Source organism: Thermobia domestica, chromosome 2, assembly GCF_964235325.1.
Source record: "Thermobia domestica chromosome 2, izTheDome1.hap1.1, whole genome shotgun sequence".
Lineage (NCBI taxonomy): Eukaryota > Metazoa > Arthropoda > Insecta > Zygentoma > Lepismatidae > Thermobia > Thermobia domestica.
This window is the reverse complement of record NC_137455.1, coordinates 326337917-326354643: the sequence shown is the minus strand read 5'-3', so window position 1 is coordinate 326354643 and position 16727 is coordinate 326337917. Positions and strand designations below refer to the sequence as shown.

Genomic DNA, 16727 nt, shown 5'->3' with positions numbered 1-16727 from the left:
TTAGTGTGAAAGTATGCGTCCTCTGAAGCGACACTGGAAATGGCAAGAGTCAGTATGCGAACTAAAGGATATTTTACAGGAGTTATAAATTGCACATTCGAGAAAATTAGCATGGGGAAGTTGAAAACTTATGGGAGACATCCAGTTCTTTAGACGGGAACTTTCCCCTATCCCGCTGGTAAGTAGCTCACTGGCAGAATACACAATTTTAAGCGTACCCTGAAAAATACTAGGAGGTATACGGATATAAAGTATATCCATAAAACAAGGGAAAAGATATAGAATGACACCGAAAGAACGGAACAGAGAACGAAAGGGCATGGGTGAGGGCATTCGTGAATAACTAGGGTTTATCCCAATATACTTGTAGCACAGTTGTTGTTTAAAAGCCTTGCTTCATTCTACAGAGAATGTGGTATAAATCATGATATTAGGATAAATAGCTGGGTTTATATATATATAGCGAACTCTTTGAGAACATGTTAAAGAAAATATTCACGAAATACCAGTACTTAGTTCACTATTGTATTAAACTTCGCACACGACTCTAAAATATCTTAAACTAGCAAATGTCTCCATGTTAGTACTGTGTGCCATATTTTGCGTTCTTCTTTCTAAATCTTTCATATGGAATTGGTCTCAACAGAAAGACTTGTGCAAATTTAAACGTCTTGTATGGCCATCTTAGGGAAACACTCACCTTGTTTCTTCCTTTCAGGATCAAATGTTTGAAAACGCTTACAATTTTAATTATTTTGGATGAAAAGTCCTGACAGCAAATTTCATGACTAGTAGTCATTACTGGACATGTATTCAAATCCCTTTTTAAGTACTTTATTTGTTTATCTGTGTTTAAGAAGGAAAACTTCATCCTCAAACACTGTATTAAATTAGTTGTTATGGTATCAACACTCAAGTATATTAGTAGAACTATAACGATATTTCTTAGCATCAGGTAGGAGGCAATGTAGCTAGCAAGAACTGCTAATCTGACTTTAAAGTATTAGGAGCGTGAATGACATACTAAGACATCTTGAGTTTATAACAACGATTAATATTGAAGAAAAATAACTGTTAAATAGTAACACATTTAGATGTTTTACTTTCAGGAAACACAAATGGACAATGTCGAAAAATAGCTTGCATTAATTTTTGATGTGGAAATGAAGTTTGTTCCAGTGTTATTCATTGGCTTTTATATATGGATATCCATAAAGACTTCAGTTATGAAACCTAAGTTTAGACTTCCAGCATCTGTGATGCCAATTTCTTACAACATTTCTATCGTTACATATTTCGAGGAAAAGAACTTTACTTTTGAAGGCTACGAAGAGATTTTAATAAAATGTACCGACTCAACTGATATGATAGTAATTCATTTCGCTGACCTCAATATTCAAACAGAAAAAGTTGAAATAGTGGCATCAGATCATTCAACTAAATCACATATTAATATATTGTCTCACTCATTTGACACTACATATGACTTCTACACTATTACTGTCACGGAACCATTAAACATAGGGAAGAAATATATCTTGAAAATACCTTTCTCAGGAATACTGAATGACGGACTTATTGGCTATTATCGGAGTAGCTACGAAGATCTGACGACCAAAGAAAAAAGGTTAGTTGAAAGAAGAGTACCTAGTCTTATTTAACTTACCAATTTTGTTTAAATACAATCATATCTAGATTTAAAAGTTATGATTTGATTTTCTTTCAAAACTTTGGTATTATAATAATTATTATTAATGGTATAAAAAGCATATCACCGCAATTTTTTAAAACAGCACATGCTTTCTCTCGTGTAATACAAGGACCATATTCAAACTAATAACTTTTAACCAAGTAAAACTTTTCAGTTATCGTTAATTCAATAAATATTCAATATATATATATATATATATATATATATATATATATATATATATATATATATATATGTATATATATATATATATATATATATATATATATATATATATATATATATATATATATATATATATATATATATATATATATATATATATATATATATATATATATACAGACTAAATCGAAAGTCTGGACACGGTGGAATAAATCGAGAACTTAACTTCGAATCGAAAAACCAAAAAACACGTGTTTAGTAATATTAAAAAAACTATCTGATGAAACCAAACTCGACTCTCTAGACCCACCCCCTGGGGGCTGGGGTGGGGTCAACTTTGAAATTTCAAATGGAAACCCCAATTTTTGATTGCCGATTTGGATTCTACGGCCCAAACTTTGTAAGGTTTCATCAACACTTTTCCGTCGATGCATTATATGGCGCCATAATCGGCGAAAGTAAATTACCTGTTTGGGGTGAAAAAGAAAGACATTTTGCTGTTAGACCGAGAATCGTTACCAACAGATCCGTCACTGTTAACGACCTGCCTCTTATAAACGAATCGCTCAGGTGAACGTCGCTTTAAGATGTGAATGAACGAACGAGCAATGCCATCCCAATGTTGCAATCCCATGTCACGTGCCACTAAACGTGTTATAATTCACACATCCATACGTTGCATGTGAGAAGAGAAAACAATAATGAAACGAATAACACACACACAAACTCACACACAGGTATCACTTCTTGTACAAATGCTCCACTATAATGCCCAAATTACAGGTTACGCTTATAACCTTCGTCATGTCCCCATCCATGCCACGAAATTACGGTGGTGCCGTACATATGTATTGAAATGTGCACTCTGTTCACACAATGCTCTTTAGTGGTAACTCCTTTAGTTTTGAAATTATATTGGAACGACAGAATCTAATCTTGTCTAGGGTCAGATGTGATCAATTTATTGATGACACATTAATAATGTCGTATTTAAGATTTTGTTTCGGGAGGGGCTTTGCTAACTTTCGGGGGGACTTTGCCTGGAAATGTGAAAATTCTGCAAGATATTTCATTTACTTTACTATACTAAGTAAGATTTCGGGGGGGGGGCTTAAGCCCGGAAGCCACCCCCCTAAATACGCCACGGCACATTATAGACATTAAAAAATTAAAGGATGAAAGGATTAAAAATAAAAATAAAACATACTACTACAGACTACTACCCTTTACAGACTACTACTACTATCACTACTACTACTACTACTACTACTACTACTACAACTACTGCAGATAATAATATAATAAACTATAATAATAATAATAATAATAATAATAATAATAATAATAATAATAATAATAATAATAATAATAATAATAATAATGAGAAGAAGAAGTAAAGATTGAATTCAATAATAATTTCACCCATCTAAAACTATGCGAGACTGAGAGCAGTCTCGTGAGTCGCAGTCCGACTATTCGCACAAATCAGGCGAAATGATGGCGAAAATCATGATGCCTTTGCTTCGGGGGACGACGTCGTGCCACTGCTGGGCCAAGACAACCGTCTGTCTCATAGCAGCCGTTCCTGAATAGCGGCGGGGCCGTCACGGTGTTCGCTGCCAAGCCGACAAATAGGCAGCCGCCTTTGAACCAGCACTAGCACACCCTTTTCGCTGCTGTCACCCAATAATCGACGACGGTCGGACAAACTTCGTCGGCAATTGTTCATGGGGAACGTCTCGGTTCCAAAACCTAATAGAGGTTCGGATCTCACTATCAACTGTAGGTCCCGTCTCTCTCGTCCCACTGCGGAAAAGGAACGATAAACACCCTAACAAACCCAATAGTCACACATTTTCTTTTGTTTTTTGATCACATGTATACTTGTTTCATCACGTCTACAGCATTGAAGCTAATTAAAGTTCATATAGGAAGTTCTCCTGATTTCGCCATTACAGCGCCACGTCACACAGCGACAACGATGTTTCAACTAAATCTTATACAGGTTTGTGCGCAGAATCCGACTCTGCAATAAGAAATAAAAGCTACCATTTCAAATCTTTCAGCTAACCCCACCTACCGGTAGGGTGAGGTATCGTGTTTGGTACCATTGAATAACTTTGTTGATCCGACACGTATTTCTCAAAATACTGCACCTTGTACAGACGGTCGGAACTAATATCAAGCTCATAAACGAAGAGGAGAGCATCTAATTTCGCCGATTACAGCATGATATCATACATCGACGAAAACGTTTTGATTATACCTTACATTATTTGGGATACAGTCTCCGAATCTTCAATAAAACATTGGAGTTCCCATTTGAAAAATCAATGCCCCCCATTCCTTTTCAGAAGGTGGGGGCGGAGTGTTGCGTTTGATATCATTGGATAGCTTCTTGAAACATGTTAAATACGTTTTTTTGCGCTTTTATGATCAGAAGTGTATTTCTCCAGTTACTCTACCGTGGACAAACTTTTGGTTCACCCGTTATTTCAAACATAAACTAGCTTGACAGTTATAGGCTATTTTTGATAATTTCACACCATTCGAACATTTGCACGTTATAGGGCCAATTCTACACTATCCTGATATCTTTTAATCATCAGATAAGATAACACTGGTCGCAGTGGTCATTGCCATCTTTGTCATGTCATGGTCACGCAGTGGTCATGTCAAGGTTGGATCATTCCGATAATTTATCTTTATCAGAGAATGGTACAATCGACCCTAATGAATGTCATATTTTAGCGATTAGAAAAAAGTTATATCAACACATTTTCATCTTAGACACAGAAGTCAAAAAACATCATAGTGCAATAAGCAGATACTTCAATAGCTATACTTTTCTTCAATTTTCCTTTTCCTTTTAATTGTTTTATTTTTTGTCCTCTACTCGCCGCTTTTGAATTTTCTGGTTTCCAACACTGATTCTGCCCGAAGCCCGAATGAAGAAGGTGTGCGTTTCTCTGTGTCTTCTGTCTGTTTGTAGTGTGCTTCTATCCAGTGACGAGAAGGAACAGAGAAGTGAACCAGTGACACTGAACGAGAACAGAGGTCGGAAATACTACCAAGCTCATGAACGAAGTGGGAGTATTTAGGGGCCATTTATTTTCCCCGATTACTGCGCCATGTTATGCATCGACGGAAAAGTGTTGATGAAACTTTACATAGTTTGGGCCGTAGAATCTAAATCTGCAATCAAAAATTGGGGTTTCCGTTAGAAATTTCAAAATTGACCCCACTCCAACCCCCAGGGGGTGGGTCTAGAGGGTCAAGTTTGGTTTCGTCAGATAGATTTTTTAATATTACTTAACACGTGTTTTTTTGATTTTTCGATCCGAAGTTAAGTTCTCGATTTATTCCACCGTGTCCAGATTTTTGATTCACTCTGTATATATATATATATATATATATATATATATATATATATATATATATATATATATATATATATGTTTGTTTGTGTGTGTGTACGTGTGTTGGAAAGAGATGATGCTACTGTATAATTTGACTACCTTGTTCAGGTATTTAATGAACGACTAAGCACAATAAATACAGTGGTTTGCAAAATTTAAGGACTAGACAGATTGCATTGGATTGCATTACAGTCCCGTAAGCAGCGATGATATATGAGACTAGGATACATAACTTAAATTCGGATCGGAATCAGATTAGCTCCAGGAGGAAATCGAATGCGTGTCTCTCATGCCAAAAATATGTACGCTGTGTACATAGCAACGACGGAGCTCAAAGGACGAAACAAGAAGAATAATATAAAATATTGCCTGGTCTGTGGAAAGAAACATTACTGTTCTTTATTACACTGGAAATGAGTCAAGTTGATTTCGTGACATCGGTACTCCTCTTTTGCATCGTCGGTTTATTAGTGTAGTGTAAATAATGATGGTTAATATGAATGATACTGTATCTGTCTAACATACACAAACTAGAGTTTTGCTTATGTCTTATTACATACATACAAACCTAACGACATTCATTATAATGAGGAATCACACGCTATTGCATATTCATAGTTCAAAGCAAAGTAATAATCATTTTCTCAATTTTCAAACCTCGAACATATCTAATTACACCCACCCGTAACCCAGAATAAGATTAACACTGACATTTGATAAAATGATGTATTAACATGCCAAAAAAGATACTTTCATTGTGAAAGATGTCTTGTTCATCTACGTGATTTTGTCCTCACAATCGAGCAATATTTAGAGCCTTGAGTGTGTCAAAATTTCTTATATTCTACGAATCTGTTTTCATATTATAGCGGCCTATATTCATCTCTTAATATGAGTTTGCTGGCTTTAAAACAGATTAGATATGTTTCAGATTATCCGCTTATCTAAATGTATATGGAAGTAACAGCCAAAGATGCTACATGTAGAAGGTTTCTGGTTCGTTATATTCCAATTTTAGTCATCTTCGAAATAATTCAAACGTTTTATCACTTTCTTAGCTGATTTTTAATACTCAACCATGAGAAGCGTACATAATCAACTTTCTGCATATTCAACAAGATGTCTACATACATACCCACACTTATTTACTACGTTGCCATAGCAACAACTCTCTTTTTAGTTAACGATTACAAAATAATCTCTCGATATCTCTATGTGTCTTTCTTTCCTTTATAACATTGCTCAAATAATTCGCCTCTGATCCCCTTTTATAAGCTGGCACAGATTGCTAATATTATATACAACGTTATCGTTGTAGATGTCGTCCGGACGGGACTTCCATAATAGTTCTACTATGAAGGAAAGAACCCTGGGTTAAAGATTATAAAGCACCTACCTTTTGAATAGCGCTCGTATATACTTAATATCACCTTTAATACAAATATTTTACTCTTCCATTTATATATATAATACATTACACATTTTTATATTTATCAATATATATCAATACTAAGAACGTCGATTTACAATTATCATGGATGAGGCTATTCAAAAATTAAACCTAACTGATAGTTTCCTTCATGTTAAAATTACAAATAAAGATCTTTATAATATTAAATATTAGCAGGGTCAGAAGCCAACAAAATTAGAACATATAGACACATTGAGGATTATCATTTAATACATTAATAAACTTTAAAAAATTAAGAGATTCGATATTCATTATTCTTATTCTTTCCATATAATAAATTGCATCTATTTTATATATCTGTATTACCTTCATACGTTTACATTAAAATTATGATCTTTTATTTTAAAATATTTATAATATTCGCATTAAATTCGAATAGAATAAAAACATGAAAACAAGAATAGCTTAAATATATGTTTCTTGGAGGAAACACAAATTGTCAAACTCAGTATATTCTTGTATTACAATAAAGCTTTTAGACAATTTCTTAGCATGAAACACAAATTAACATTTCCTTAATTAATGTTATAAAAGGAAATTACAACAAAACTATAAGGAACAAATTCAATACTATTTTCAGTTGACTGCCATAAATTAACTTCTTTAATACTCCGTAAATGATTTGCTTTTTACATATTTAACAAGATATGTCATAATTACATATGCTTTCAACGTACATTTTAATTATAAATTGACTGAAGAACATATTAACCATAGACGTAAGCAAAGGTCAATTTAATACAAATCCATCGGACGCCTTTTTGACAGTTCAAGTTATACGTTCGAAGGGTTCATTTAAGCAACATTGTATAGCACAATCTTGTGTACTTCCTTGGCGGTTAGGCACTGTTACCATATTTTGATTCCTATTTACAGAATTCCTGCCATCTGCAAATTGATTTTGGGAAAATCGGCGATAATTATTACTTCTACTGAAATTCCTGTTATTTTACTATTTCTAAAATTCCTAGCTCCATTTCTATGATTAGGTTGCTTTTGATTACCTGTACCATTATAACTATTAATTCTATTATTAAAACTACGGACATTAGAATTATTTTCAGTTTGTATATTTACATTACGGACAAAGGCATATTGTGTCTGATTGCGTCCAAAATTACCCTGACCTCTATCCTGCATTTTATTGTTATTCTGTATTGCCGACTGACTTTCATAATTCTGAATAAGCATAATTAAATGGTTGAAGTTAATGCACTGCGCCGACATTAACAACTGTTGTAGTCGAAATGGTAATAAGATTCTAATGGAAGCTATAATTCGGGATTCCGGATGATTTGGATTTAGTGATCTTAGCTCATTATATGTAGATTCTACAAATTCTGTAATACTCCTGAGTAATTTTGGATTGAAATGTTTCGTTCGGAAAACGGCATCTCTATTCGCTATCATAAAATCATTTTCATAATTTGATAGTAGAGCATTCTTAAAATCTGAATTTGTACGAAGACTACCCCTGATAGCTTTGAACCATGTTAAGCAGGGTGGTAATAAGATATGCGGCAATAATTTTAACAACTGGGACTCATCTACACCCATGAGCTCACATTCATGCTGAAATTTTTCGAGAAATGCCCTAGCGGGGATATCTTCGGGTATACCACTAAATTTATAAGCGACTTCGCTGAATCGCAACGGTTTACCTGTATTCATCTTCATACCTTTATTGGAGATGTGTTTACGCCTGGATGTTTGCCTCACTCTTCTTTCTCTTTCAGTACTCTTCACAACTCGAAGATCCGTCAAGTTCCAAAATTGGTCTGGCAGGACGATTAGGTACCCAACCTGTAGATGTAGGATGATTCATGTATCCATTATCCTGAAATGGAGTTTCGGGAATACATCTCTCCTTGATAAAGTTTACTTCGTCTTGCAGTAATTTGATGTGATAATCATGAACATTAATCGTTGACTCTAGAACATCTATTGACTCTTGAACTTCCGTGCTTCTTTGTGTTACTTTTTCCTTTTTTCATCGTATTGCTCAAATTTTCCTACTACATGTTGGTTCATCTGACTCAATAGACGTTGAACAAGATCCTATCTGCTTTCATTGCATTGTTCCAACCCCGCTACCTTTTCATCGAAATCATTAGCTAGCTGGGTTATCTTCTGGTCCAATTTTTCATCAAAGTGTTGAATTTGCTCTGACTGGTTCCTAATTTGCTCAGATTGGTTCCTAATTTGCTCAGATTGGTTCATAATTTGTTGAGCTGAGTCTCTTAAAATGTCAGTCAAATTTTCATTAGGATTCATTTTTGGATACACACTCTGATGACCAGTTATATCACTATCTGTTGCACTCATGGCCATATTTCGGTGTATCACCTTACCCCTTCTCAATATGGTAACACTAAGGTCACGTTGAAAGCTTGCCGTTTTTACTATTCTTCAAAAGGACACTTTTATATTTCCCGGTGTTGAGGCACCAATTTTAGAAGGTGTCTGGTTCGTTATATTCCAATTTTAGTAATCTTCGAAATAATTCAAACGTTTTATCACTTTCTTAGCTGATTTTTAATACTCAACCATGAGAAGCGTACATAATCAACTTTCTGCATATTCAACAAGATGTCTACATACATACCCACACTTATTTGCTACGTTGCCATAGCAACAGCTCTCTTTTTAGTTAACGATTACAAAATAATCTCTCGATATCTCTATGTGTCTTTCTTTTCTTTATATATAATATTGCTCAAATAATTCGCCTCTGATCCCTTGAGTTGAGTTGATTTTAGTTTAGCGTCCCTTTCAGCAGCGAGGCTATATGAGACGTGGACCTACTGATTAACGTGGAATCCGAACCACATGAGCTCCCGCCGGGAATCGAACCCGGGTCTCCCACGCCTCTGATCCCTTTTTATAAGCTGGCACAGATTGCTAATATTATATACAACGTTATCGTTGTACATGTATTGATTTTGCTCTGACCCCGAATGAGATTTTGCGGCTTTTGTTCAAACACAGTATGCAGTTTCGGAAGGAACATAAAAATTGTATGAGTCGTAGTTTCTCTCTATTTTCTTCCTACTGGCATAATAGGATGGACGAATTGAGACAGGAGAATGGCGATTTTGAAAAGGTATTTAAAAAGGATGTCAATCAGAAACTCGAGAAGACGAAAGTGGAAATCTATAAAGTAAAATGAAATGAAAAAGAAAGGAAAGAGAAAGTTGATGAAGTTGAATCTACAATAGAGTCAATGGTTACATGGGAGGATGGTATGAATACTGTAATTTACGACATAAAATCGGAGCAGGTGGTTCACAATGAAGTAATTTATAGAACACACGTGAAATTATTAATGTTCGAAATAAAAGTGGACAAACGAGTTAAAACTCTGGAGGAAAATTTTCAAACTTTTTCAATGGATGAAAACAACGCACAAAATGACAATAAACTTGGAGGAAATAAAGTGGAAGACATATTGCCATATATTGCTAGTGTTACCACAAGTTATAAAAATTCAGTTGTTACAACGGTAAAACAATCATAGTCCCAACCTATGTATGTGATGACATCTGATTTAAAAGATAATAGAATAGGAACAAATTCGCGAATTATAAGTGGACTCACAGAAGAACAAGGTTAGTCACTTAAACAACATATGACAGGAAGTTCGAATGATGCATGAAAAAGAACTGAGCCAGCGACACAACCAATGCTTGAACCTTCCGCTGCGTTCGAATTAAATGACAGCGATCAGGAAATTGAAGGACAAAGAATAAAGGTCGGCGACCTTAGAGATTTTATAAAATTTGAGTGTCAATTCAATGGTGCTAGGAAAGCATTTATGGATAAGCTCACTAGGACATTGAACTTGTTCTGGTTATCTAAAAAAAGTTCGTTGTTGCATGTTTGTCTAATCAGATCTGCTGAGGCGTGGTTTACGAGTATCCAGGGTAGATTGAAAACATATGAGAATTTTGTGCGATGCTTTGGAAAACAAAATCTATCAGAACGAGTAGAGCGAGTTCAGAAAAGGCAACTGCAACTTCTGTGGTATGATGTAAATAAATATCAGATTTTCCGTGGGCTCTTGTGCAGAAATATCAAACTAAAACAAGTGTTGTGGACGAAGAAAAATTCAGACTGGGGATTCAATAGGTGTTGGCCTCGGACTCCCTGGTACCGATACAACTCATATTGGTGGAGAAACAATAAATTTCTAAAAGATGCGACAGAAACAAGAACGAATTCTAATCATTCAAGAGACACGTCGATGGCTTAGGAAGGCGCGCCTACCGTAGATCCGAATTCCTTGACTTATTCACAAGGAAACTAAGCTCGCGGCCTAATAATGTAACCGTCAAAGATTTCGAAAATATGAAATCTCCTAATACGAATAAAAAGTAAAATCTCAAGTTGGACCCTATATTGTAATTAAACTGTTGAGAAATAATGTCATATTAGAAAATTTAATTGGTAAAAGTCTGGGAATACACAATATTAGAAACCTGAAAGTATACGACTGTACACTGGAGGAAAAAGAAAAATTTTTGAATAAATATGCTGTCATATATAATAACCACGATGACAATGAAAATGATTAATTAAAAATTTTATGTCATGATAAAATTTTATTTTCAAGAAAAGTGAGAGTGTAATGCACACCTATTCTCTATTTGTTCGGAACGTATTACAGACTGTTAGGAATCAAGAATTTCCGCATTTCTACAAATTGACTGAAAAATTAAATGAATTTACCTCAAGTGGCACGCGTACAATATCAAAAGTTGCTGCTCGTATAAAAATGTATGTGATATTGAATTTTAATAGAAAATAGTAAACATATCCAATTATATCCATCTCGATATATGGTTATGTGCAATACATAATTATTCTGTATGCAACACTAGTGATAATAGTTGCAGCAAACTGCAATCTGATAATGTGTTTAATCATTTCAGATACAATGTATATATCTCGGAGAGAGTCGTTTCAAATTTGGAGTAAAGGTAAAATCCTAACTACCGAAAATGCTGCATTTGCCAAATATGTCTGGAGCAGACTGGGACTGGAGAATACAAACACACATGAAAATGAGAACATTCAGCAGCAAGTAAGTATTATTAATAGCAAAGTGTATCAAAATTGGCAATAATCGAATCGTGTACTGAAGGCGATTTTATCATGAACGGGTAAGTGTCAGGATAACAATGTCAGCTTTGTGCGTCAACAGCAACAAGACGAGGTCTCTGAAACTATATCTCCCAATTTTGCTGCATCTCTTATCCCAGACAAATGTAAATTACTTAATGCAGCAAATGCTAATTCTTTTGTTGAATGTGTCTTCATTAACGAGGAAAATTTCTCTTCCTCGCTCATACAGACGGTTGTTCTAACTCTTTCAGTGGTCTTCCAAGTGTGCTGCAGAATGATGACCTTGCTTCTAGATCGTCTTGTTGCTGTTGAAGCACAAAGCTGACATTCTTATCCAACCACTTATCTGTTCATGATAAAAATGCATTTAGTACACGACTCGATTTCTGCCATTTTTGATACAATGTCCTATTACAATTTACTACTTGCTCCTGGTTGTACTAGTTTTCGTCTATGGTTGTTTTCTCCAGTCCTAATCTAATCCAGGCATATGTTGCAACTATAGCATTTTTGGTAGTTAGGGTTTTTCCTTCACTCAAAATTTGAAACAGGTCTATCCGGGATAAATTCATTTTACCCGAGATGATTAAACGAATCATCAAACTGCAGTTTGCTGCAGCTAATATCTCTATTTTTGCATAATAGAACACTCATGTATTGCACATAAACAGATTTCGAGGTGAATATAGGTGGATATATTTTTACTATTTTCCATTAAATTTCAATTTGACATACTTCTTTTATACAAACAAGAACTTTTGATATTACACGCGTGCTACTTGTGGTAAAGGCTTTTAATTTTTCAGTCAATTTGTATTGCAATTACAGTATATCCCAGCAGCAGCAAATGCAGCAGCTCTTGATTCCTAAGAGTCGAGCAACCATAGAGCACGATGGGTTATATTTTACCCATTTAATCTGTTTACTATTAGTAATGCCTGCTGCTGTATTACAACCCGTCTTTCATAGTGCAAACTCATTCCCCTGCGGAGAGTAATATTTTTGTACTGTTGTTCCTGTTATCCGTGGTTTCTTTGTGACTCATTACAGGTACAATTGGTGCAATTCCAAGTAACTTCATTTTGGACTTTCACAGCATGATTGTGCATTTCATCTAGTGTGCGCTGCGTTCATGGTTGATGTGTTGCATTTCTTAGAATTACAACCTGTCCTGGCACTCAGCAGCAAACAGTCTTGTTGCTATAGGCAATGATATATGACGAGAATGTTTTGCAGGAGAGTATGTGTATTAATTGCATTCTTCAGGCTTACTATACCACTTTGTTTGTTGTACGCAGTACAGTGATGTAAAGAAGAAGCATACAGTTCAAAGATTAACTACAGTTTGTTAGCGATAAATATAGAATACAAGTGATATAAAATAAGTTCCTTACAGTTGGAAGTGCATACTACATCTTTCCAGTTTTTCGATCTGTCTTTATACAACATGTTAAAAACAGGAATTCTCTCTTACGAATGCTAAACCATGCTGAAATTGTGCTTGCTTGCACACAGTTTAACATGTGACGACTACGGAATGTTGAACTTTGGACTTTCAAAATCATGAAGGAAAACAAACTGTAAATCTGGCCTCCGTGGAACGTAAAGTTGTAAGGATAGTAACAAATACAACACACAAGAGTTATATATTTTCTGAGTACCCTCTTACAACGATAAACTAACGGTGGTAAAGAACGGCAAGCTCAATACGTAGCCGAATGCCAATGTGATTAACGATGTAGAGTTGTTCACTAGGGAGGAACGAGAACATGAAGTAATACAATCGTAGTTTAACTTGAACAGAATTATGTTAGAATGTAATCGTAAGAGAGTAATACTATTAGGCTTCCTGGTAGAATGAGAAAGTAACGAATCAAATTCAGATCTCTTGAGACAAGGTGACTAAAGGTTCCGAATGTGTTGTGTCAGTGTTCGACAAGCAAAGAGGACGATTTAATGTAAGTGGAATGTGTCAACCAATACTGTAAAAGCATAAAAACTACAATAGATAACAAGGCCAATAGGTTACATGAGACCACAGATAGGAGCCTAAATATGTGTCATAACTCTTTTCACGGCAACATCGAACAATGTGATACTGAGAATATGGATTTGTGAAACTCCGTTTTTCTGTAGAAATCTATCTGGGGAATGGAACACACATGTTTCTTAAAATAACGTGCATTCAGGAATGAAGACGAGCCTATTTATATACAACAGTTATTCAAAAATTCCGTAAGGTCATATTGTATAAGATGATGTTTCCATATATAAAATAATAACAAAGAGCTGAAGATGAGGAAGGTTTCTTGAATCTTGATTTTGGGATGAAGATTGACTGTAAGCGATTAAAAGAGAGTGAAAACCAGTGCTGAAAATATTTTGTTCTAAATACTATGCGATGTGTTTTTAAATGGACACTCGAGAAACTTATAGAGACAATTCATGAGAGTAATGGGTTTGTAGATCATGGGTTTTGTTCTGGTTTTCTGTGGTTTCGAAATGGAAAGAAGCAGCATTGTGTTATCATGATGGGAACGTTTTCTGCATCCATAATATGTGTTTATATCACTCTTTCTCGATAAAAACCAAGACTTGCCCCATCAACGCTATTCACGTTATTTAATTGCGATAAGTTATATCTAGCAGATTATCTACTTATATACTAGATCTACTTATGCCCCTTGATGATATTATATGAAGAAATTGAGATATAGTAATCGATATTCCTTGTTGTATGTCACATATTAATAAATATGTTTTAATTTTATATTAAGATGGTTAGCAGTAACACAGTTTGAACCCATATATGCTAGAAGAGCTTTCCCATGTTTTGATGAACCAGAAATGAAGGCTAATTTTACTATTTCCCTTGGAAGAGCAGATGGACTGAGAGCATTGAGCAATATGCCGATTAGAAGCACAGAGCCTATGTAAGTATTTATTGTTTTACTTACTAACGTTGATTCATACTCATATGAAATAAATTTTGCGTTTGAAAAGTTAATAAAATTGTCACTATTGTTGTATTAACAACAAAAGAGGGAATATATGGAGAAAAATTGGACAAGCCTAAATTATACATACTACACCGATTTTGGCATGGTGAGATGAACAGAAGCAACTCAATCCTATCCTGCCGATCATAAAACCAGATCACAATAGGATAGATGCCTGAAAACAAGGAATTCTCCTACGCTTGATCATAACTGATATACTGGTATTTCTATAACAATTATGTTACTTAATTTTTCGTGAAAAAGGAATGGTTACATTTCTGACGATCACAATAATTATTGAAATGCATTGATGTTAAATGGCTAAGTCAATTAATTATTTTTCAGTTTACTATTCACTCTGCTTATACTTATTCTATGAATACCGATTTCTAAAGGAAAGATATTCTAATTATGCATCCATCACTTTCTCACAACTTTGGAAATTAATGAAAACTGTGGCATTCATTATAAATGATGACTAACGTTTGTTCGCGAATATTAACGCATGATATTACATTAATTCCGAGTAGCTTGAATATTGACCAAAACTGGAAGTAGCTCCAAATTTATGGGCATTCAGGGCATTAAGAACATGGTGTGTAGTACTCATAGGATAAAGACTGAAATCTGTACAATAAAGCTGGAGTGGGAAGATTAGCAACTGAATTCACCCATCAACGTTTTGCAAGATTTTTATCCCTTTCCAAAATTTACAAGTTGTCTACATTGAGTGAGAAGAGTGTCCCTGGTCACTCCAGGACAGATATTGCAGTCAAATTCCATTAAGATGCTCAAAGATACATTGAACAATATGTACTTTAAGTCATTTGGAAGTTTGTTTAATATGAATCCCTCCTTGTGTTTGTTTATCACTACAACTTATATAGAGTAGAACTTTATAATGGAAGCACAATCTAAAATATCATGAATGATGGTGAGACTTGCATATATGACGTCAAGTTGAAGTTTTTATGAGAACAAATGTTTGAATTTTATATTAAAATGTAAGTAATAATGTGATTACATTAGTTTAGAAATGCCGTCTGAACGTATATTACTTTAGTGTTCCTAATAACAATAGTTGCAGTCTACAAACACACTTCGGTCATCGCTGAGCCAACAATTGGATTCTAGGTCAAAATTTATTCCAGAGTTTGGGATAAGAAAAATCCTCAGCCGCATGTTATATCGCCGAGTCACCAGGAAATGTCTTTAGTCCAAAGTACTGGGAAGAGTTTACCTCTGTATCTCATGTACAGTCAGTACCATCCATTGAGAGACATATGGTAGTGCAAAATGAAAACACTTGTTGACTATTGATGGATATTTGCAGACACGTTTGACCTGAATTTCATTGCGTTCAGAACTGAAGCGATGAATAATCACGGTTTTCTCACGAAAGACAGCATGAATCAAACCCACTGCAGCATCAGTCTTAACAAGTAGAGAGATTTAGGTTCTAGATGTTAATTGACAACGAACAATAGTGTTGACGATTTAAATCGTTCTAGGGGATTCATATTTCATCACAAATGACAACTCGATAAACACAATCTTCAAATTATTTCATATACTCATACAACTTCAACCTCCAGACGACGATTCTTGTCGAACAAATAAGTCAAACTTTTTTATTTTATCAATTGTATGAAGTCGCTGAACGACAGTGATATTGTGGTACCGAACTCTTCTGCAACGAAATACTTTTCTGGACATCCTCTTCTATTGTTTTATTCAGGAGCTCATCAACTAGATCGGTGACTGATGAAACTTGTTTAGCAATATTGAACCATCTGAATGACATTTTACAAAATCAAAGCCGAATCGTGTACCCATTC

At 34.8% G+C, this 16727-nt stretch overlaps 1 protein-coding gene across 1 annotated transcript in view; it reads left to right on the top strand.

Annotated features, from left to right (window-relative positions):
* Positions 1-1364: 1364 nt before the first annotated feature.
* Positions 1365-16727, top strand: part of LOC145679510 (endoplasmic reticulum aminopeptidase 2-like) — a 46362-nt gene continuing 30999 nt past the window's right edge. Inside the window, exons 1-2 of the mRNA XM_081750089.1 lie at positions 1365-1627; positions 14668-14823. Of these exons, the coding sequence (XP_081606215.1) occupies positions 1365-1627; positions 14668-14823 (419 nt within the window). The remainder of the gene's footprint in view (positions 1628-14667; positions 14824-16727) is intronic.